The 21,797-nt window shown below is 40.3% G+C and overlaps 1 protein-coding gene across 5 annotated transcripts in view; it reads left to right on the forward strand.

Annotated features, from left to right (window-relative positions):
- The window catches only part of ELMO1 (engulfment and cell motility 1), a 312,440-nt gene that overhangs the window by 185,523 nt on the left and 105,120 nt on the right, over nucleotides 1-21,797 (forward strand). For all 5 annotated transcript variants that reach the window (XM_075493469.1, XM_075493466.1, XM_075493468.1 and 2 more), the window contains one exon: nucleotides 19,937-20,073. In XM_075493469.1, the coding sequence (XP_075349584.1) occupies nucleotides 19,937-20,073 (137 nt within the window). The remainder of the gene's footprint in view (nucleotides 1-19,936; nucleotides 20,074-21,797) is intronic.

Genomic DNA, 21,797 nt, shown 5'->3' on the forward strand with positions numbered 1-21,797 from the left:
AAAACACCACCACAACCCCCCGCCCCCCAAAACCAGAAAAAAAATCTAACCAAAAAAACAGCCAACAAACAAAAACCCCAACTCAGCAACACTGACATGTGTAGTCTTAAGCAGATGGTAATTAAGTAATTACAAGCAATTCAAAATATTTGTTTTGCATGCTTTTATTCTGTGACAACAACCTTCCTTTTTTCCCCCCCTTCAAATATTTTAACTGAAATATCATGGTATCATTTATATTTAACCATTTCACAGCAAAAGTTTACCATGATATCTATGTTATGTGGACCAATAAAAAGGGCTAGATGATTTTTCACCCAGGGAAATCTGCTTTGCTCACCACCCGCCTCCCCCCCACCCCCCAAAGATCTAAAAAGTTCTGAAAAGCTTTGAAAAAAGAAAAATTAGATCAATTTTTTTTTTTTATAATAGACGAAATAATTCATGGAAAATTAAAAAGTAAATTTAAGTAATTTTTCCCCTGAAAATGGCATCCTGACCAATTCTGCTCAGATCATAAGCTGGGGCGTTCTCAGAAGTTATTCTTTAACCTTCTTTCATGTTTTAACTAAGATAACATTTACTGAGTCTGTATATAATTTCATCCTTTCTCTGCAGACCAGAGAAACCATGGAACTTCCCTTGCATCAATTTTAGTGAAACTTTCTCCTTCATAAATAAGTGAATCCAAAATCTGAGCCTGTATAATTTGACTTGGATTGGTACAATTAGTCCCACACATTTAAGAAAGACCTCCAAAAGTACTATGATAAATGCTGGGCTCAAAATATCTGACTGCTGTCTGTGCAAGAGTGCTTCATCTTCTTTAGCCTTTACAAGATACTTAATAAAAACTGAATATGCAGAGGGGAAAAAAGCCAGTACATAAAGCAATGTATTAATGCTGTTCTTCAAACACTGTTGCCAAAGACTTCTTGACACTTGTCTGTTTGAATATATGTACAAGAACAAAGTTTTTATGTGAATAGTCTCTTTGGCTTCAGATACGAGCTCTTCAAATTAATTAGAAGAAATTTCCTCTGGAAATGTTTGCAAGATATACTCTGTCTTGAGGTATATTAATGCTAGTAGAACTTGCCTTCCCTTTGCCTTGCATCATTTTGTCATTGAAATGGTTTGTTTTCAATGATGTTTCAGGTCCCTGACCACAAATTCCCACACATGCCATGTGGTGTCTTTCTGTTGACTGTGTCCAATAATACTCTACCTTTTTCTGTGAATAATTCTGTTGTGCCTGCTAGAAGAGTGGTGTAATTATTTTTTCAATTTCTTAAGCAAGAGGGTTTGAGTCATAAGAATGGCTTGTATCCAGTAAATACGCAAATAACTATTTTCTGAAGTGGAGGAAGAAAGTTTAAAAAGAAAAAACAACGAAATACACCACCTCCCTCTAACTGCTTCCACTATCCACCCCCATTGAATTCATACCACCAAATGTGTACTCTGGACTCTCTGGGTTTCTTTTTCCTCCTATTGAGTCTTGTGCTTATTAGTAGTGGCTAAGCCCAAATTCTCTCTCACGTGACTTGGGAAGTACCTGGGCTACTTTAATAAAAAATACCCCTCACTTGTGCCAGTGCTGCACTTTTCAGCCAGACCAGCTAGCCACCTCCTCTGTATGTGTAGAATCTAATGGAGTTTTTACCTGCACATAACTGAAAGGCTCTCTATTTTGGCTGTGATAGGTACCACAACTGTCACAAAACGTTACCTGTTACTCCTTCTGTGCCTTCAGAGCACTTGCAAAGTTGCTGGTACCAGTGCTAATGTGATTCAAGAGCCTGTGGGTTCTTCTGCACTTGGCTTTAGATGATGTTCATGCTAAGACATAATTACTATAAGCTCTCAGGAGAGGAGGAGGTTCCAGCCCAACCACAGAGGCATGGGATGAGTGTCAGGAGCCCTGTCAGCAGGTTCCTCCTGTGGAAATGGGCACATTGCAATGGAGATCCAGTATCTCAAGAGGTACTGGTGGGCAAGGCTTGACTTATCATGGAAATAAGGGCCACTGCAAATTCCTGTGCTTTTACCTATGTCTTCAGGTATTATGAATGGATTAATACTGCTATACTTAGGGAGTAGAGATTATCATTACATTCTGCATTCCTGCTTCAATTTCATTGAATCTCATCGAAAGGGAGCTGTCATGGTCTGGCAGGAAGTTTGTGTTCTGGGGGTCTTTGCAGTTTGTCTTAAATGGTGTGACCTGTATGTCATTTTTGGGGAAGGACTCCTTGCTACCCTTGAACTTTGTAAGTCCTTTGAGAGCTTACTGTCCTTTTCCAGGCATCCTGATAGGATTAGTACAATTAAGTAAAATGCACTGGTAAATATTTAGCTTTTGAACAATATTTGATCATGTGAATCGATTTGAAAATAGAAGAAACTGAAGAAAGGTCAAGCACGGCCAGTTCTCCATCTATCCCTGAAGGGACTCTATCTTTTCTCAGTCAAGTCCAGGAAGGGCTTATTCTAGGATAGTGGTGGCTATTTGGTTTTATATTATTCCCTACAGGTAAGATACTACTTTATAGATGTTATTCTAAAAGAGGCAAATTTTGTAAGTAAATGTTTTTTAGGCTAACGGATACAATGGGGGAAAAAGTTTTTACTAAGTAATAAGACAAGCTTTTAGAAGTTTGTATCAGAAACAGAAAGGAAATGCTCTCAAGTGTGCAGGCTGTTCCTGAAGCCTGGAAGTTGATTGTTAATCTTTGACAAATACCAGTTGGTCTAATACAGTTGTCCCACAGCTCTTTGTCTGCTTGCATATTAGACCCCTGACATCTCTATTAGTGCAGGTTGGAAGATACCACTTTGAGAAGTCAATAATGAGGGAGAAAGGCAGGCACACATACACACATATTCATTATTTTTTGTCATAATGGTGAAGCTTGAGTCATTAATGCCTGGCTCGTTATTATCAACAAAGTGTACCAAATTGCATGCATACTAATAGAACATCTCTGCCATGACTCATGCAAAATGGGGATCAGAACCATTCATAATCAAAATCTGCCTAGAACATATTTCAAAACAATAAATAAACTTCTCTTGTGATATAAATAGTCTTTTTTTTTTTTTTTTTGTGTCTCGCCAATAAACCTATCATAGCTAAAATACTTCTCATGGAGATCTGGGTGTATAATAAAATAGGGAGATTTATCACATGGGAATGCATTGGACTAGTCTGCTTAGTTCTACCTTTGGATTAGAGCTAGTTTGCTTACCTCATAGCTCTTCTGGAAATGTTCAAATTAAGCGAGTGTTCTTTTACGCTCTTAAAAAACAAATTTTCCATTTCTGGCTTTAGAAGCTTATTTTCCATAAGGTGAAATTTGTGTAACTCCCAGCTTAGGTTGACAAGAGTTTTAGGGCAACTGGAGACCTGTAATGACCCTCAGCAGCAGCATTGTTTGGCAGGGGGACGGTGGAGGTTTTAGGCAGTGAACAATATATTCACAGGACAATTAAAGAATCTTGTTTCTGGTAGATTCAGCACTAGATATGGCAGCACCCATCATTATGTGGTGCATGGCTGGGGTTAACATTTCCCTGCATTTATGTAATTTAGAGATTTACTTTAAAAAATAAAGCACCAACTTTCTGGTATTAAATCTGGTATTTAAATGAGAGGTGACCATTAAGACTTTCTGCAGTGATTTATCAGAGAGGTAATCTCTTTAATAGGAAGATCTCAATCATCTATTCAGTAATACTGAGTAATCTACTTAATAATAAAAACCATTGTGCCTCATTTCTAAAGCCTGTTCTTTTTCTGTTGGTGGGAGTGTTAACATGGAGGTGACTTTTACACCATCTTGCTAGAGCGATGGAGAGCCTATTTGTTAGAATAGCTGAATGTTCCTCCTCCTGTCAAGGCTGAATTGAATTATGGGTGCCCAGGGCAAAGTTGTTTCTAACATACTGGTAGATTTATCGTGAAAAGTGATACATATTAGAGCATATAAACAATCACTCTCAGAGGAAGAAAGGAAATATTAACCCTACTGTATACTTGACGAAGCCAAGTTGTGTGGTATGATTCTTGTGCTAGCAAAAAGAGCTTGAATCAGTTCAGTCCCAGTTGATATATCCTGGTCTATAGCTGATGAGCAAAACTTACTGAACAGGATGCTATTTTTGGTCCATCTCTACAGTAGTGGCATTGCAGAGGAGGTGTGGGACTTGTTGCAGAAGGCTAAAGGGTATTGTAGTGTTTACCTGAAATTCCAGCCACTTCAGCTGAGAGCACAACAAAGATTTCTAAAAATGTGGAATCTTTACATATTGGCAGTTTCAAAGACGAGCATGTGAGGAAAGTAGTTGAAACTGGGAAATGAGAAAGAGTAACAATGCAATATTTGTAATAGTTATGAAACTGTTGGAAAGAGTGTTTGTAAGAGTGCAGGGCACATTTCTTAGTTTACTTTCTCATTTTGTGCATTTGTAAGTGTAAGCAATTATTGTTTGTTAAGACAGCCGTGTCATAGTGATTGTTGAAATATTTTTGAATTGTCCCTGAGTTCTCTAATGCTTGCTCTGACCAATGATGTAACACCATCATTAGTGCAATTTAGTTTCCGGCAAAGAATTACAAAGGCTTAAGTAAAAAGGATTTCTGGTGTTGTGCAGAATGAGAGTGACTTCTATTTCTTGAAAGGTAGAATTTTTTTGTGTATACCTGTATGGTCAGTAAATTTTCTTACTGTCCATTCAGTGAGTCAACATTAGTCAAATGAAGGTAGAAAAAATTAATGCAGCAGTTCCGTAATAGCTGGCAACTAAAGGGTAGCTGGCCTAGGCTTAATGATGTAAATGCAGAAAACAGCAGTACTGCAGAACTGAAAATGAGGGGTTAGAACTGGATCATTGCAGGTAGCCACATCGTATATTCCCATTCATGGATTTATTGAACTACATCCTTATACTAATTACTGCTCTTCTCATGCATGTGAGGGTTGGAAACCTTTTAATTTCCAGCCTAAATATATTCAGAATTATTTTAAACTTGCTTATCTTTGTGCCAACTTTGTCCTTTATTTAATAGCTCTCCTCTTTCTGTTTCTCTCCCCTTCCCCATATATTTATTTCATTTCAGCCTTCATCTTGCTAGAGTGAATCAGCATAGTCATTTCAGTCCATTCCAATACCATTCTCCACTGACCATTTTAGGAGCCCTTCCTTCCTTGCACTTTGTTCTCATTTAAGTCCCCATATCTTGCGTATTGGTGACAAGAATTGCAGGTGTTACTCCAGTTTGTGTACTACCAGCACCTCGTATCGCATTTTTGATACTTCACTACCTGTGCTAGAAATTTCTCACTGATTGTGTTTTAGGATTACTGTTGCTGTTCTTGGGACTTCTGTCATAGTGACAACTCTGTATACAAGGTATCTTTTTCTCTGCTGTTTTTTTATAAGTGGTGAGTCTCAGATTAGAGCAGAAATCCTTTTTATTACTCAAAATCTTTCACACTGTTCAGTGCCATACCAGTCTGATTTCTCCAGGTCTCAAAGTCCTTTATGACACTCTGATTTTCCCTTAGGATACCATCACCAGTGCCACCAGCTTTGGGCTCCAGCAAATTTTGTGGAGGTACTCCTGGATTTTGTGCCGTCTTTAATGAAAATCCAGAGTCCGAGACTGACTTCTGAGAAATTCCAGTAGTACTACTCTTAGCTTGATAGCTTACCTTTCCTTTATTTCATTTCCATACATGGTCAGCATCTCACCCACCTCACCGGTTCTTGTATCAAGTCCCATTTTCTCCAGATGAATTACTAATTTTCTGTCTGGCACACAGTGTTTTATCAAAATATTTTTCTTAAAACAAGTCAGATGCAGGAGAACTAATCTGTCTGCTGTGCAGATAAAGTCCACCACATTTCACCCATGAAAAACAATAGTTATTTTGCCAAAGAAGATTAGATGAATCAGACTTGATCTCTTCTTGGTAAGCCTGTGCAATGTTTATTCCAGTCTCTATTCACCTCAGTAGGTTTTTACTTACTTTCCTTCAAAATTTGTTCTGAAGCTTTGCCTGATATTGAGAACAGCCCTGACAATAACCAATTTCACCTTTCCCTCCTCCCTTTTTTAAGTATAAGCCTTGTGTTTGCTTTCGTATTCTCTTTACATGACAAATATATTAAAAATCTGCCTTACTTGCAAGGCCACGTGTAGGACAGAGGGGGAGGACTTCATGAGATGGAGAACGAAGTGCCCTTTACGATGAAGGAAGGGGCATGATTTCAAAAAGGGGATGTTTAATACAAAGCAGATTCTCTTGCAGATTTTATAGAAGTCAGTTTGGCACATACTTGGGGTACCTTCATGTGGGTAGCTGTGAAAACTTAAGCTTCTTTAAGACTTAAAGCCTTTATGAAAGGACAGAGGGCCTGTGGCTATTTACATGTTGAAACACCAAAAGCATCGGCTGGGGTCTGCACTGTCAGCATGACAGGAGCAAGGTGCATTGCCCATGAGCAGCGAGCGAGCTGCCCGGGCCCAGGGGGTGCCCGGCCAGGCACCACGGCAGGGCTACAGTGCAGCGACGTGCCGTCACCCGGGTGGCTTTATGTCCCAAAGCGGGTGTCTGCACTGCTCCTCCTGGGAGGTGACAGAAATCCCTCCTCTGCTCTGGCAGCGGGGCCGCTTCGTTTGGGGGTACAGCTTGAGCTGGGCTCCCACTTATACTGTCAAAAACCTCTGATAGTTTGAACTTACATCTTAAAAACCTTGGCTGTGCTGATTTTACTGTCAAAGAAATTTCCCTCATGTCTTTCAGGCATGAGAAGGAAAAAAAGAAAGATGTCTGTAAGCTTTAGCTTCCTGCTAAATCTACTGAAGAACAGTGAAACCCCTTACATTGTGTGAAGAAGCGCTGGCCTTCTCTAAAATAAATGAATAAATAGGTAACACAAGGAGAAATCAGTTGAGTCCATTTTGAATCGGTTCCAGTTTGAGCTCGTCTGCTGACTGAGGTCAGTCTGGTTTGGTTTTAGCACAGGCTGTTGTGAAAACAGGAATAGGTGATGTCCTGCAGGCAGGTCCGTGAGGGGCTGCAGGGCTGGGAGAGGGGCTGCAGGGCTGGGAGAGGGGCTGCCTCTGCTGGAACCTTCTCTGCTGGAACTGAGGCACCATTGGCTGTCCTCCCACGGAGCCCCAGCTTCTTGCCAGCTCCCTGGCTTCCCCAGCTCTGCCTGGTGGGACAGGAGAGACAGAGGAGAATTGCACTGTGGCAGTGGGAGCGGGAACGGTGCTAATGCTATGTCTGGGCAGCGAGAGACAGAAACCTGTAAGAAGAGAAGTAAAGCTCTCTTCCCCCACCCTTGACAAGTCTGTGTGCCCTGCCAGATATATGCACACACATCAATGCAGTGGGACACACCACCCAGGGTACCAGCATAGGTGCAACTTGCAGGTGATTTTTGTAGTAAAACCAGAGTAGTTCTCTGTGGGAGAAACAGAAATCAGAGCTATCACCTGCCACGGTGGAGCTGTTTGGCTGCAAGTTACCCCCAGCAGGAGCAGAAATGTTTGCGCTGACCAGGTTTTAGTTCCTCATGCCCAACAAGTCCCGACTGGGGACAGGGGGTTTCCATTCTTAGTTGAGCTGTTACTCTGAGCTGCCAAGAGCAATGCACTTTCTCAGTCTTTGCCAGTTTGGGCTCAACAGAAGTCTCTGAATAATGATCCAGGTTGGGATCCAGTTTAAAAGAAAAAACAAACAACCAAAAAACTGAAACCACAGAGGTTTAGAATAGCTTCAATTCAGACTCTCTTTAATTCCTTGCTGGGGAAAATTTACTGCTGTTGAATTTTAATCCACCATAAGAAAAGTTTCTACTACTTTTCTCAAGTTTAAATGGGAAGGGGTTGGCGTTTATTTTTCTCATAAAGCCAATCTGGTGCTTCTTTTGCTGTAGTGATTTTGAAACCAACATTTCTAATCTGTCCTATTGGTGATGGAGAAATTTAACTATTTCCCCAAAAGAGCATTTGAAGTCTCAATTGTTTCTTGTTGGTTTGTTTGGAAATGTTATGTCTGTAACTTGTCACCATAGATTGGGAAACACTTTCCTTTTCCAGTTTTATTACTTCACAATTTTTAAATAGATGCAAATAACCTGTACGTACAGATGTCACAGCTGATCAGGTTCAGTCAAGAGAGAACTGGAAACTGCTTTTGTGGGCATGATGGTATTTTTTTCAAATGAATTTATATTGTTTAGCTTGTTATGAACCAGTTTATTTTAAGAGAAGCAAGGCTAGTACACTTGGCTCTTATGCAATGTCTCGAGACATGACTGGGATAATGTTTTGTAAAAAACGAGCCAAGCAATAATGCTAAATCTTGAGAACTAATTTTAAACTGAAATGCAGAAGCAAAGAAAGGTCTTGTCTCAGACAACTTTCATTTTTCCTATCTGAAATTGCTAAGTGTCTGCAATGGGATTAATGGGAGAGAATTTCTAAGCAGGTTAGCTTAGCTCCTTTTTCAAATACAGTCATAGTCCGACAGAGAAATTTCAGCTGAAGGTTTTTGCCTGCCTTTTTTTTTGTTGTTGTTGGTTCTGAGAAATCATTATTTTCATCTTTGTCGCTATTCTGTGATCCTCATGCATACAAACATATTTCTGGAGTGATAATATGCTTGGGAAAATAAGACCCTCAAGGAAAAATTAAGACAATTACTCATGGTCAGGGTGGAATAAAGTGATAGAAAAGATATAACTGTCTTCAGGAACCTCAAGGCATGATGTAAAAATTACTTTATTCAGCTCTCGTAGTCAACAAGGACAAAACAAATAACGGATTTACAATACAAAAGAGAAAATGTATATCAAATAACAATGACAACAACAAAGCTAGAGACTAGATAAGTAATGGAACAAGCTATGAGGGAATACTGTGAAGTGATTAACACCAGAGACATTATAGTTTAGACCATATTTCCTCCTTATTGTCCTGATTCTGATAGTTTACAAAGATGTGACCTCAGCAAGCCTTAATGTGTTTTTGGGGCCTCTTTCCCAGTCTCCCACACATTCTCTTCATTTATACTCAAGGGCTTTTTACACCAAGCCTGATGAGGAGAGAACCTGCACTACTTCACTTATGCCTGACCTGGGTGATTCTCTAAGCTTCTTTATAATCTGAAAGGTTTGGGGTTATAATGAATGATGTCTGTTAATATATAATGCAAATGCCCTAGGATATAGAGCAGGAATTAATTTTAAAATGTTTGCACTCTCTAAAATACTTTTAAGCAAAAGGTCTGTTTCCCAGACTAAATTACAAATTTAGTAAAATACAATATGTTTTAACGTATTAGGTTTTTTTACAGTGGTATGACTGAAATGCTGATTTAATGTTTCAGCCTATGAAGAACAGCAATAACATAAAGTAGGGCAATATTACAGCCTAATTTAACATTTCTAAAACATAACTTTTGATGACAGTAGTTTTATCTATCCAGAACTATGCTCTGGCAGCCGTAGTATCAAACAGCTCAGTTTGTATTAGTGTATGAAGTGAAAAACTCCACTAAAGTAGCTTATGAGCTGAATATGCCACTTGGAAATGTGTTGTTTAAATAGCTTCTCTTGTTAAGCTTGTGGTCTAATTGACTTGATTTTCCGCTTGCCTTTCAAGAGGTTAAGTTTGACATCTGAAGAGTTAATGTTAACTAACGTCCTTCTGGAGATTCATTAATGTTCACAAAGCCATTTGAAGATGCTTGCCACTTACGCAGTGCATTATGGTGATGATCTCAGATAAATACACTAACGAGCACTGAGGTTCAATGTTTCCCGAGCAGCTTGCACCCTACCACATCACTGTTTTCCTTTTCTGTGAGTAGCAATTACTCAGTTTGGTCTATGTTAAAAGAGTATGCTTCAGCAGTTTTATTTTTGTTCTGCCAGTCTGACTTCGGGACTCTAGCCCAGATAGTTAAAAACATAATTTACAGATTAAGACAATTTGTGGGGGGAGAAAGCAATTTAGGCAGTTGTGGTTAGATAACTGAGATGCACTTTTCACAGTGAGTTTATGACCTTCGCCTCAGCAAGTCCAACTGGGTTCCAACAGTGACTGAGTTCGCGAGGAGAGGGCAGATTTGTATTTCCCCACAGATCACTAGGTTGTCGCTGCATGGCACTGCTGGTTGCCTACGGCATACCAAGAAGAGAATAGCAGGTGGGCTATAGACATGCTAGTGTGTTGCCAGCCTGGGGTATATTGCACAGGGTTTTGCCTGTGCAAACTTGTATCCAGTGGCCAGTTTCTTCTTTCTCACATTTTACATTCACGAAAGGGAGGGAAAAAGTTATTTGGCAATTTGGCACATATATGTATAAATACGCATATGTTAAAGGAGGTACATAGTTTGTAGGGATGCAGAAGGGGAGGGAGGAGAGGTGTTAATGCTCAGGTGGGTTGTCCTGAATGGAGCTGTAGTAGTGGTGGTACTGCACGTATTTTCAAAGGAGTCAAGGAAAGCTAGTAGGTGTGCATCTCCTGGTTCTTGAGCAAGCAATGTAGTTTCAGCCCAGTTCAGAACCAGATCTGAAATGAAAGATGAGCTGCCATCGCTCTAGGATGTGTGATACACTGAATTCCCTCACCTTAGGCAATAATTTTTTTTACTGATATTGATGTCATCTTTCCCTGTGTCTCATTCTGTTACCTTGTTTGGCATTTTGAGTGTATCTGGGATTGACTCAAAGCACATTGTTGAATTTAGAGTGCTTTTGTTCTGTTGCCTTTTCTATGATGGCAGAGGAGCTAGCCTAAGTTTAGCTGTTACTCACTTACTTGCTAGATAACTGGTCATTTGTCCTCCCAGCTTTAGCACTTCAGGAGCTAGCCTGGCTGATTAGGCAGAGGTATCAGGCAGCCAGCCTGCCTGATACCCCGCCACAAAGGCAGCCTAACAGCCTGTCACAAAAGTGCACCAAAGGAGGCATCTCGTATATGGACGCCTCTAATGGTAAGTACAGAGGGTTTGTGGCTGGTCTGCGCCAGGTCTGCATGGGTAACTCAGTTGTAACCTTTTTTTCTAATAGGGGAATGACTTGGTACCAGGAAAAAGATTCTTTCCCTTCCTGGCTTGACTGCTGGTTGGTTGGCTTCTCCATCTGCTCATTTGTTTTTCTTCCTTGCAGTTCTCCTGCTGTTGCTCACTTGTAAGATCAAACACCAAAAAAAAAAAAAAAAAGTGTTTTCCACCAGTTGTCTTACACAATGACCACGTAATTTCTTTGCACTATAATTTTAAACATTTGATTTTAATGAGGAGGTCTGTGTGAGGGAAGGGGGAGTGGGAGCTGCTTAGGTAGCAAGGGGGGACCTAAAAAATCTATAGACTTCCCAGGTTACTGTTTGCAGTGTTTTTCCTGCAGGGTTTTCATAGGCTCCTTTAAGTTTTGCTTACAGATGGAGCCCTAGCCAGCCTATTTAAAGCAGAATTAATTTTCAGTGACAGCTCCTCTCTTGTGAATCGAAACAGCACGGTCTGTATTTCAAATAGTAACCAGAGTATATTCTTGATGAAGTATCTCACAGACGGTCTTTGGAGAGACGCGAGCTATAACCCGTAATACAGTCTATGTAACTTCCTAATAAAGAAAATGGGTAATTAGAGGTAAGAGTGTGCTTTTTAGCAAGAATCCCTTCAGGAGGAGAGGCAATAAGGTGGTGCTCTCTAGAACAGTCAGAGTAAGAAGAGAAAAGTCAGCAATCCTGCCATGAAAGGTAGTTTCTCGGTGTACTGCTCGTGGAAGGAGACATCAAGGAGATGCACAGGCAAAGGCAGAGCAAGTGCCCATTTCTTCTGCACCCAGGAACTTCTGACTCCAGCCCTCAGTGTTCTGGGTCTGTGGTGCTGCAACAGTTAATAGAAAATGTGCCAGAGTATAGCATTTAGCAATAAACTTTGCCGATGGGTGTTGTAGGGCTAAAAAGAGTGGTTACGCAGTGTGACTGCCTTTATGCTGCTCTTTATAAATGCTGAGAATATCTACCTCCCCCGTTACTACTGTCATTCTTCCTGATTTGTCTGGCGATACGGTTAAGACTAGGGCTTAGGAGAGAAAGGATGCAACAGGGAAGGGACTAGGGTATCAACGTGTAACAGATGTGATAAGGTGTTTCCCTTGATAGGTCTGAACTTAGCTGGCCTTCTGTCAATGCCACTATCTGTGTCAGTCGGATTTCAAGTAGACAGACAGTCTGTGGGCTTAGAAATTGCCAGAAATGCTTTTTTATATGTTTGGGATTTTTTTTTTTTTAAGCTTTCATGTAGCCATCATTGCCTTGCGTGCTTTGCAAGGTGTCAGGAACCTGACAGAGCAGCAGTGTTATCTTTTGTAAGAAGGTTTTGCATAGTATGTTTACTTGTTAAACAAGCTTCTGTAGGTGCTGCTTTATTATGTGTAATTCCTTCTTATTCTATATGTTTACTAGAAGTGACCGTAAAGACTTCATAGTCCCTAAGCAAATTTATCAAATTAATTGGTTAACATTCTTTTATATTGTTATTCAGGGATACTGTAAATATGCTGGAGCGTAATCACAGATCTGTGCTTGCAGATCTATGTCTTTTTTTCACAAAAAACATTCCTTTTTGATACGACGAATACAAGCCCTTGTTTTTTCATACCATTTCCACTTTCATGGAGTTTTCTCCTAGAAGTGCATGACTAATTCGAATGAAGTGCTCTCTCACCTCTGAAAATGATACTCCAATTTATCCATCAGGTTTTAAAACTGCATTTTCTTGTTGTTATTGATCACTGGTTTTTTTTATACTGGGAGTAGTGGAGGAGTGAAGAGGGAAGCAGAGTACTTTCCTGTTTGCCCAACAGTGTGCTGTGACACATTGTAGAGGCAGTTCAAAGTTATTTATATCTGGCACCTGTTTTATCACAAATAAAAATAGGCTGCTTTTGAAGGAGATGGGGAACCCTTATCATCACGATGCTGACTTTTTGTAATCTTTTTCATTTCCTTGTTGCATACAAAAGCCTTTTTAGTAACTCTCCTCTCTTTGCACTTTGGCTTTCTGTTTGCATTTCCAAACCACAATGTTCAGTCTTCAGCTCCGTTCTAAGTAGGAGAGGTGCAGTGAAGTGTCCATATTTACTGAGAGCTGCAAAAGGAGTTATTTTTACAAAGTCAGCCTGCTTGTGTGGACACTACTGGCTTCACTGGTTTCTTTCAGTTCACCATCAGCTCTGGATGTGGCAGGGTGAGTCTGCCCGGATATTGTTCTTCAGCTGCCTCCTTATGGATGTAGCACAGGTGCCACTTCTGAACCGCTGGATCTGTTGGTAGTGATGAGTGTGGGGCTTTACTGACTTATGCTGCAAAAGTCAGGGTTCTTCTTCCAGCACTTTTATTTGGGACAGCAATAGAGGCAGATTTTTAAATAGTGGCTCCTTTATTTAACAGTATCTTGGGGAGGGGAGGTGTGTTTCTGACACAGCAGCAGTCACCTTCAAAGTGAATCTGGGTAAGTTAGTGAAGAGCTTGGGGCTGCATGTGCCATAAACATCCTAATTCTGCCTGTCTGGTCAGGCTTGAGACTTCATGGAATCCTTGTTTTTCATTGCATAGTGAAATTTATTCTCAGCCTTGAAAAAGGAAAGCTTACAGACTGTAGGAAGCCTTTTATGTGTACTTTTCTTCCAGTTTCCCTGTATAGCTCCCCCAATGAGAAGTCTCATTGGTTCAGAGAAATGTTGCCTTATGTCTTTATGAGGAGTTTGAGTTGGTAAGTTGTGCTGCATGTTTAGCAATTTCATATCGTTTCTATTCCAACTAAACATGTAATCAGGTAAGGTAAGTTGTTGAAGGTCTCTTGTAGCCGTGTATTGCTGGGTAATTCTGGTGCTCTGGAAACGCTACATACCAGGTTAAAGAGGGGGCATTTTTGCCCTACTTTACATTGTTTATTGCTTTCCTGAGTAATTGTGTGTGTGCTTTTGGTGCAGAAATTTTGGATTTGGATTCACTCCTGATATCCTTGTCTGGGATTACATTTTCTGAGACACACACACGCGCCCACACCCGTGGGGAAACCAGTGGCACATCTTGCACAGTTCAGCGGTGCAGTGAGCTTCGTTATCCCCTTTTTGTTTCAAAGCAGGCGAAACAAAACCCTCGCATAATTCACCTAGATTTGGAATTTAACAAATGCGGCTTAGCTTTTTGCATTGTTTTGCTGTGTCTTGAAGCTTAGTTGGTTGTATCTTACTCTCTCAATCAAATTAAAAAGGATGAGTGGCTTTTGTTCTAATACCAGTTTGAGCCTTCTAAACAGCACTGTTCCCTAGGAAAGAAAATTACACAATTGACAGCAATATTACTACTTCATTACTGCACTGCTATTGCTAGTGACCTTCCTTGCCTTAAATTATACTGTTTCCCTATCATGTGCCAGAAAGGTAGCCAAAGGTTTTCTCTCAAATTATTGCCAGCAGACTACAGGGATCAGTGGTGTAGATAACTTGGCAATCGCTGTATTCCTGCAGTATTAGGTGCGCTTTTTCTTAGGTACTGTATATGTTACTGAGAGAATTTTTGATTGCGTATATAAAAATGGTCATGGCAGTAGTTATTTTTACTGTATCACATCTTCAGGGAGAAGCTGAAATTACAGTGTTGCTTCTCCTGAGAGCTAGTGAGAATTAGTTGCTCTTTGGTTGTCTTCTGTTATTGGCAAATAATAATCCCAGGGGAGGCCATGCCAAGTGGAGATAATATTTCCCAGGTCCATATTGCACCCTTCATTTGTGGATCTTGCTGCACTTCAGAAAGTGCAATGGATCTTTCCACCCACCTCCTCTCTGATCAAATATTATCATCTTCAATCTGTGAAATTGGGGAAAACAACAGAGGGGATAAATGACTCACCCAGAATTAAGCAGCAGCTCAGTAATAGAAAACACAGATCTCTCTGAAGATTGGATCGCATGGATCCCAGGTACTTTTCAGACAGGCAGATGTTTTCGAACCCCTCTCTCCCTGGGGCTTTGCAACCCAGTTTCCCAGGGCTCTGCATCGCTGCTTCCCTCATCTCAAATTGTGCTGATGCAATTTCAAGATGCTTTTCTTGATGAGTTTCATGGTGCACAGGATCCATTAATACCACCCGCAGCACAGAGGCTTACTCCTCACCACAGGTGTCTGTCTGTCCCTTTATGTGTGACAGCATTAATGCCAGGTGACCATATTTATATGGCTGACTGAATAATTTGATTGATTTAAGCTGTCTGCCTGCCCTTGAAATATTTGAGAATACACAGCAACGTTATCACTTTTATTTATTATCTACTTAATCAAATCTATTCTAGTTGTATTTTGTAGACCAATTGTACATGGCTGACATCCATGAATTAGGTGGCTCATTTGTGATTAGTGAATTGTCTTTGATATGCATTCCCAATGTGATGCGTTCAAGCCTTAAATTTACAGAAAAATGACTGTTTAAATCACCTCAACTTGTCCCCCTATAGCATCGTGAATGGATTTTGAAAATAATGGATTGGGCAGTTCCTAATTTCAAACATTCGTCTTCATGATAGATACAGCTATTTATTATTTTGCTTTCACACCAGTACAACCTTTTTCATTTCTTGAATTCAAGAACTTCACAATGGAGGTTAGAATGACCATATGCCATTTTAAAGATGTGGTGGGGAATGAGTATCTAGTATCAACATAGGAGTTTAGCAGAATCAGGAAGAAAGCAGAGGTTTCTTCAGATCAAGGGCAGTACCTTGCCTAGAGAGGTGTATTACTGTGTCTCTGTCTGCTGTTGTAGCTTTGGGGGGAGGGAGGGGTTATCTCTGTGTTACTTCCAAGTATTGCACAAAATAAATTCTAAGATAAAAAAATTGTATTCATATTTTTTTTCCCTTTCCAAGTGGAAAGTAGCTATAGATATCTACACATAGCCTACTTTTTAAGGTGGGGGAAAGATAATAATCATCACTTCCAGCTATCAACCACCTTCTTTTGAACTGGTGACCTTTTGTTCGTACTGGTTTGGACAGTGAGGTAACACACCACCCTGGTGTCTGGTCTGGTGTGCACTTGTCCTTTCCTGGAGTCTGTCTTACATGCAGAAATGACTATTGTCTGTATTCAGTTCACCACAGCAACTTTGAAATTTAAATGTCTGCTGTACTTCAAGTCAAACAGTTATTGAAATATCATCATGTAATCTGTGCCCTTCCAAGACAGGCTTATGCAAATATGCAAATACTTAACTGTTCTCGACACAGCTAGAAGAAATTCGGCCCTGATGATGATGTTTCTCATGGGAAAAGGCATTTAGACATGGGGTAAAAATGAAGGTATAACTCTTTTCTTCTTTCTCAATTTGTTTTCTTTTTCCTGTTGTTTTCTACTAATCCACAGAGGAACAACATAACATACCGAATCTGTTTACCGCTCGAACAGTCTGGGATGCTTGAATGTCTTTGTTATAATTTAGGAAATGAACTGACAGACAAAATTGTGTTGGGTAGTCACTAAAAATATACACTGAAGGAACCATGTAAACTCCCAGGTAGAAATTAGCTCTTTTTTTGCCAGTGCAATTTATGATGAGAAATGAACTAAGCTTCTTCCTCAAAGTCACAGCTATAGATCAGCTAGAAGCTTGAAGGACTACTTGAATCCTGAGAGGTGGCACATTGATCTACAGTTCTGAGAATTGTGCCAAGAAAGGAAAATCAACAAGATCTTCACCTGATTTATGTAGGCCAGACATCTGTGACTTGCCTTTCGAAGGTGATCTCACAGAGGCGTAATTAAAACTTGATGATGTTATTAAATAATCATGATGATTTGTGTCCCTGTGTTGCAGCCATGTGTGTGTTTTTGTGTGGTTATAAATGTGGTTAGTCCCTGCTCGTGAAAATGAAGGTTAGAGAGTGCTGGGCTTAAGGGCAGGAATTTTGCATGCAGCTCTTATGTAGAATGTCTCCAAATTATTCTAATGCTGGAGCTCTGTTTCAGTTTGCAACTAGTCAAATTGCAAGTTAGTGAAAAAATAAATCCAAGAAGTTTTTACTTAGTAAACCTGAGCAGCCTCTAAATTTGCCCACTCTGCAAAGAGAGGCAGTACTCTGATATTGGAGATGCTGACTTGGGGCTGGAGAGAGTGGGGTAAGACTGCAGGTTGTGACTCGGTCTTACTCTCATCTGGAAACCACTGGTAACAGAGTATTGCCTTTTCCTTCATCCTCATCTTACCTGTCAAAAGGAGAAAGAAAGTATTGGGACAAGGGTTGTCTGTCATTAGATATTTAAACACTCTGAGCAGAACATAGACATGACCTGAGCTGCAGCCTATAGATATGCTATAATATAAAATACTGCTGATATGCTTCATTTGTGATTTTTCCATTGAATTGTATTATTTTGGATAGAATTTTCAAGACATACAAAAAGCTGCCTTTGAAGTCGAGCGTGGATATTTTTTTTTCCTCTACTATCTGGATGCTGGTGGGAATTTTGAAGAAGCTGTTTATCATTTGATTTTGAATTTTTCTTAGGATTTGTTTTGTGCTTTAAGACATTGATCCTGCTTTCTAACAGGCCTGACTTTCTCCATTTATATCAATAACAGTGATTTTTACTCTTTTATTTTCAGACTGAAAAGACATAAAACACAGTATGTTGCCTAGTTATAAAAGAAAAAAAAGGCGGGAGGGAGGTGGCACCTCTGATTCTGCATGCAGAACAGTCAACACAGTAGATACGTTTTGGGGCTGATTATCATAAGAAGCATGAGTTAGAACTGATGATCAAGGTTCTGAGGATCCCTAGCCTTTCCATTAATTTTGATTTATTGATTTTTATGAGCAGGAGCAGTGATAAGCTCAGGCTCTGAGGAGGATCAGAAAGGCCAGTGTGTGTCAAGGGTTATTGCCTTGTTTCATGCTGTGATTTATACAGCGAAGGTACTGGCTGCATTCTTCTGCTTGGTGTTATTTTATTTCTTCTCATCATTATAGTATTTCATGACTTAAAGACAAGTGCCCTCTGAGAATCTGTTCTGTTGTGTCTCTGACATTATTACAGACTGAAGGTCTGATTATTGGAAGTGCTGAGCCCTTGCAGCTCCAGTGGAATGAATGGAAGCTGAAGGTGCTCTGAAAATCATGCCTGAGGCATTTTATTCTTTTAAAGGGATTGAGTCGTGCCTCATAAATATAGGTCTCTGCTTTGACTAATTCCCCCTTGACTGCACATCCTTTGAAGTAAATGGAGTTTATTTGATTAGAATGAAACCTGTGCTCCAAAATTAACTCTCATTCTAGCTACGTAGCCGAGGAATTGATTAGATCTTAGTAAATCCGATGTTAAAATTAAGCTTCAAATTTACAATTAAGCTTCAGAGTTTTGCTTTATGATTGGAATACTGCATGTTGGGAAAGATCAGAAACCCTTTTTCTTTGAGGGTTCAGGTGATTCTAAGAACAACTCATGTTCCTATGGCAGAGCTACTGGTACCGCAGAGGTAACTAAACACACTGAAAGGGTGGTTTTGTGGGTAGAAGGGGTACTGGGCCCAGGTGTTTGCAGTTGATGCAGGGATTCAGCCTGCCTGAGCCATTCACATTCTCCTGCAGAGTCTTAATTCTAATTTCTCCAGTTCCACTGAGAGAAAGCAGATGTCAGACAGTGATCCAGCCTCAGGAAAAGGAACTGGATTTATCCCAATGCTTGATAATTCTGCTGTTCTTGCAGAGGAGGAAGCTTGCCTAAACAGTGGCTGTTTGGTCCTGAAGTAAGGGAAGATGCTACTGTACAGGCATGGGAGTGACTGCTGGAAAAGTCCAAAGGAGCACTCATGCAGAGGTGAAAGCTGAAGCTGAGAGATTTGGGGACTACATATATGAAGAAAGGCTTAGTCAACTTGACTTTTTTTGTTAGTTTTTTAAGAACATAAATATACAACCTACTGAGGTGGCCCTGCAAGTCATGGCAAGGATTAAGGGTCCTTTTCAGTCCTTGGCTAAAGCCCCTTCTGTTCCCAGGTTGCTCAGATGTGCCCAGAGGTCAGCATTGCTTCAGCCCTTATTTTTTGAAAATCCATTCTTTGCTGAGGGAGATTCACAGCAGTCTTGCCAAATTGTACTTTTCCTTTTTGGGATCATCATTATAGTATTCTTCTATTTTTTTTCCTTCCTTAAAGCCAGTACTTGATTAAAAAAAGAAAATTTGGGTTTGGGGTTTTTTTTCCCCATCTTAGATGAGGGACAGATGACAGAAGATCCATTCCTTTTTTTTCCAGTTATTTTCAAAGACAGATTTAATCAGTTACATTCTTGTCTATATGTCTGTCTAGATTTCTCTGGTTACCTCTGTGGTATATCCATGTACAATATGGTAGATCATCTGCTGTGTCAGCAGAGCTTCTCATTTCAATGTGTACATTGATCTAATACTATTTTGTGACTGATGAGGTTTGGTGTTTGGTTCTCAGCAGGCAATATGGTACATGCTGTTAGCAGTGGGGAAGGCTGTTGTTTTGATGAGGAGACTTGTGCTTCTTCCCTGTGTCTCTCTGTCCCGTCCTGAACAACAAAACTTGGCACAAACCAAACACCCTTTGAGAGACTATTCAGGCAAACAGGTAGTTGCTTCCTCTTGTTCTTGCTGCTGGTCTCCTGCAGACAGGCTCTATACGGTGTTTCATTGTCTTTAAGACTGTAGACCAAGGCAGGCTTTTTGGGATAATGTTTTGACATCCTTTGCTACTAGAACTGAGGGATCCCTCTCAATTAGTGTTTTCTAAATTTTGTGGCTGATTGTATTTTATGTTTATTTTTTGAAGCTCCTGCCTGTATGTGTTTTATTCCACCCTCCTTGTTTTTCTGTTTTTAGCCAGTGAGACCTGCAACGATTTCCATCCCATGTTCTTCACCCATGACAGATCGTTTGAGGAGTTCTTCTGTATCTGCATTCAGCTCTTGAACAAGACATGGAAGGAAATGAGGGCAACTTCAGAGGACTTTAACAAGGCAAGAAAAAGGGTGGGGTGGAAATAACTGGGCAGGATGGTGAAACAAGGCCATGTATTCTTCCCTGGAGGCACAGGGGTTTACTGATCCCACTTCTGCTGAATGCTATGGAGTTTCATCTGTTCAGATTCTTTGCATATCAGAGGGTCAGCGTTTAGAGAGTGGGGGTAGGGGATGGGATGTATAAGGGAGGTTCACAGACCTTTTTCCATCATGTTGCACTGCAGACTGTGAAACTAAAAACGTGGCTTGAGAGGAAATTGTGCCTTTTTATGTTAGCAATATTATGCTGAAGTGCTGCAGCCTCTAAGGTTGTAAATAATGCAAAGAGAGTACTGCAGTGGTAATTCTGTGCATCCCTTTCATTTCATATGAGCACTAAAGTGATAAAATATTCAAGAGTGGACACAATCCTGACAAAGTGCTGTGCAGTTTAGCCTGCTAAAACAAAAAAAACCAAACCAAACAAAAAAACCCCCTCAGTATTGCACCGTTTTTGTTGTAAGACAGAGTTCTGGAAGTTTCAACCAATCTCCTGACTATCAGCAAAGCTATGGAGAACAGGACTTTCTGTCTTAATGGTCCCTAGATTTACTGTTTTAACTGTCTAACTTACCAGGAGGCTAAAATTTTGTAAGAATGACAAACTTGTGCTTTTGTGGCCACCTGGCATCCTTATCTTTGTTGGGATCCTTTGACTGGATCTTGAGCCTCTCCCTGAAACTAGATGTTGGTTATAGAGCTGTTGGCTGAGAATGAAAAGTGAGACTGTTGCACTGTGTCAGCCTGTGCCATACAAGTTCTCTGAAGTCACCAGACTCTAATGTTATGTGAGAGCTAGTAAGAATGATTGTGCTTGACTTATAACTGGAACCGTCTATCATTGAAGTGGTCTAAATGTCCAGTTTCCACTGCAGAGCGAAGGTGAATCATTAGGACACAGTGTTGAATAACCTTTGTTGAGTTCTTTTAGGTAAGATAGTTAGCAGCAGTACCAGAGCCCAGGCAGAAGAGAGAAGGGAAAGTCCAAAATGCGTGCTGTTGTAGCTAGATGACCTTAGAGGCTTGTTCTTGCATGGAATTTCTGACATGCTTCTCTTACCTAATGGTTCAGGAGTGCAGAAGGAGCAATAGCAAGATAATTCACCAAACAGTATAGAAACCTAAAATCAGGGGCTTAAAAAATCAACAACTTTTTTGAGACTACTTCATAATATGTGGTTGTTTTAAACAAATGTATTAACATTAACTGCCTATTACTTACAGGCCTTTTGTCTCAGTAGAAGAAAAACTTGTGTACATAATTTCTCACAACTTGAGTTAGAGTATTACTGGTAATCCTAGGGGATTCAGGAAAAGAATGGTCCTGTTTCTGGCAACAGCCCAGATCACCCTAAAAAGAAAACAAAGAAATTTACTTTTCAGTGTTAGGCATTGCTCTGTGGATCTTCATGGAAGATCAGGTAGTTTCTTCTCTGATCTGACTCGTTTGCTATTTGTGTTTTCTGTTACTGAAAATCCTGCAACTTCAACCAGCAGCTCTTTCAGGTTCAGCAAGGCAGGCAGTAGGTCCTACTGCATGTGTCATTGAAGACATAGGTGATCCTTAATTCCATGGGGCAAATCTGAAACATTTGCCATCATGCTACCAGGATTTGTGTCTGGTGGTGGCACTATGGTGCATGAAAGATGAACCCAGGATCTCTGCCTGCGGGAATCACTCT

Source organism: Mycteria americana, chromosome 2, assembly GCF_035582795.1.
Source record: "Mycteria americana isolate JAX WOST 10 ecotype Jacksonville Zoo and Gardens chromosome 2, USCA_MyAme_1.0, whole genome shotgun sequence".
Taxonomy (NCBI): domain Eukaryota; kingdom Metazoa; phylum Chordata; class Aves; order Ciconiiformes; family Ciconiidae; genus Mycteria; species Mycteria americana.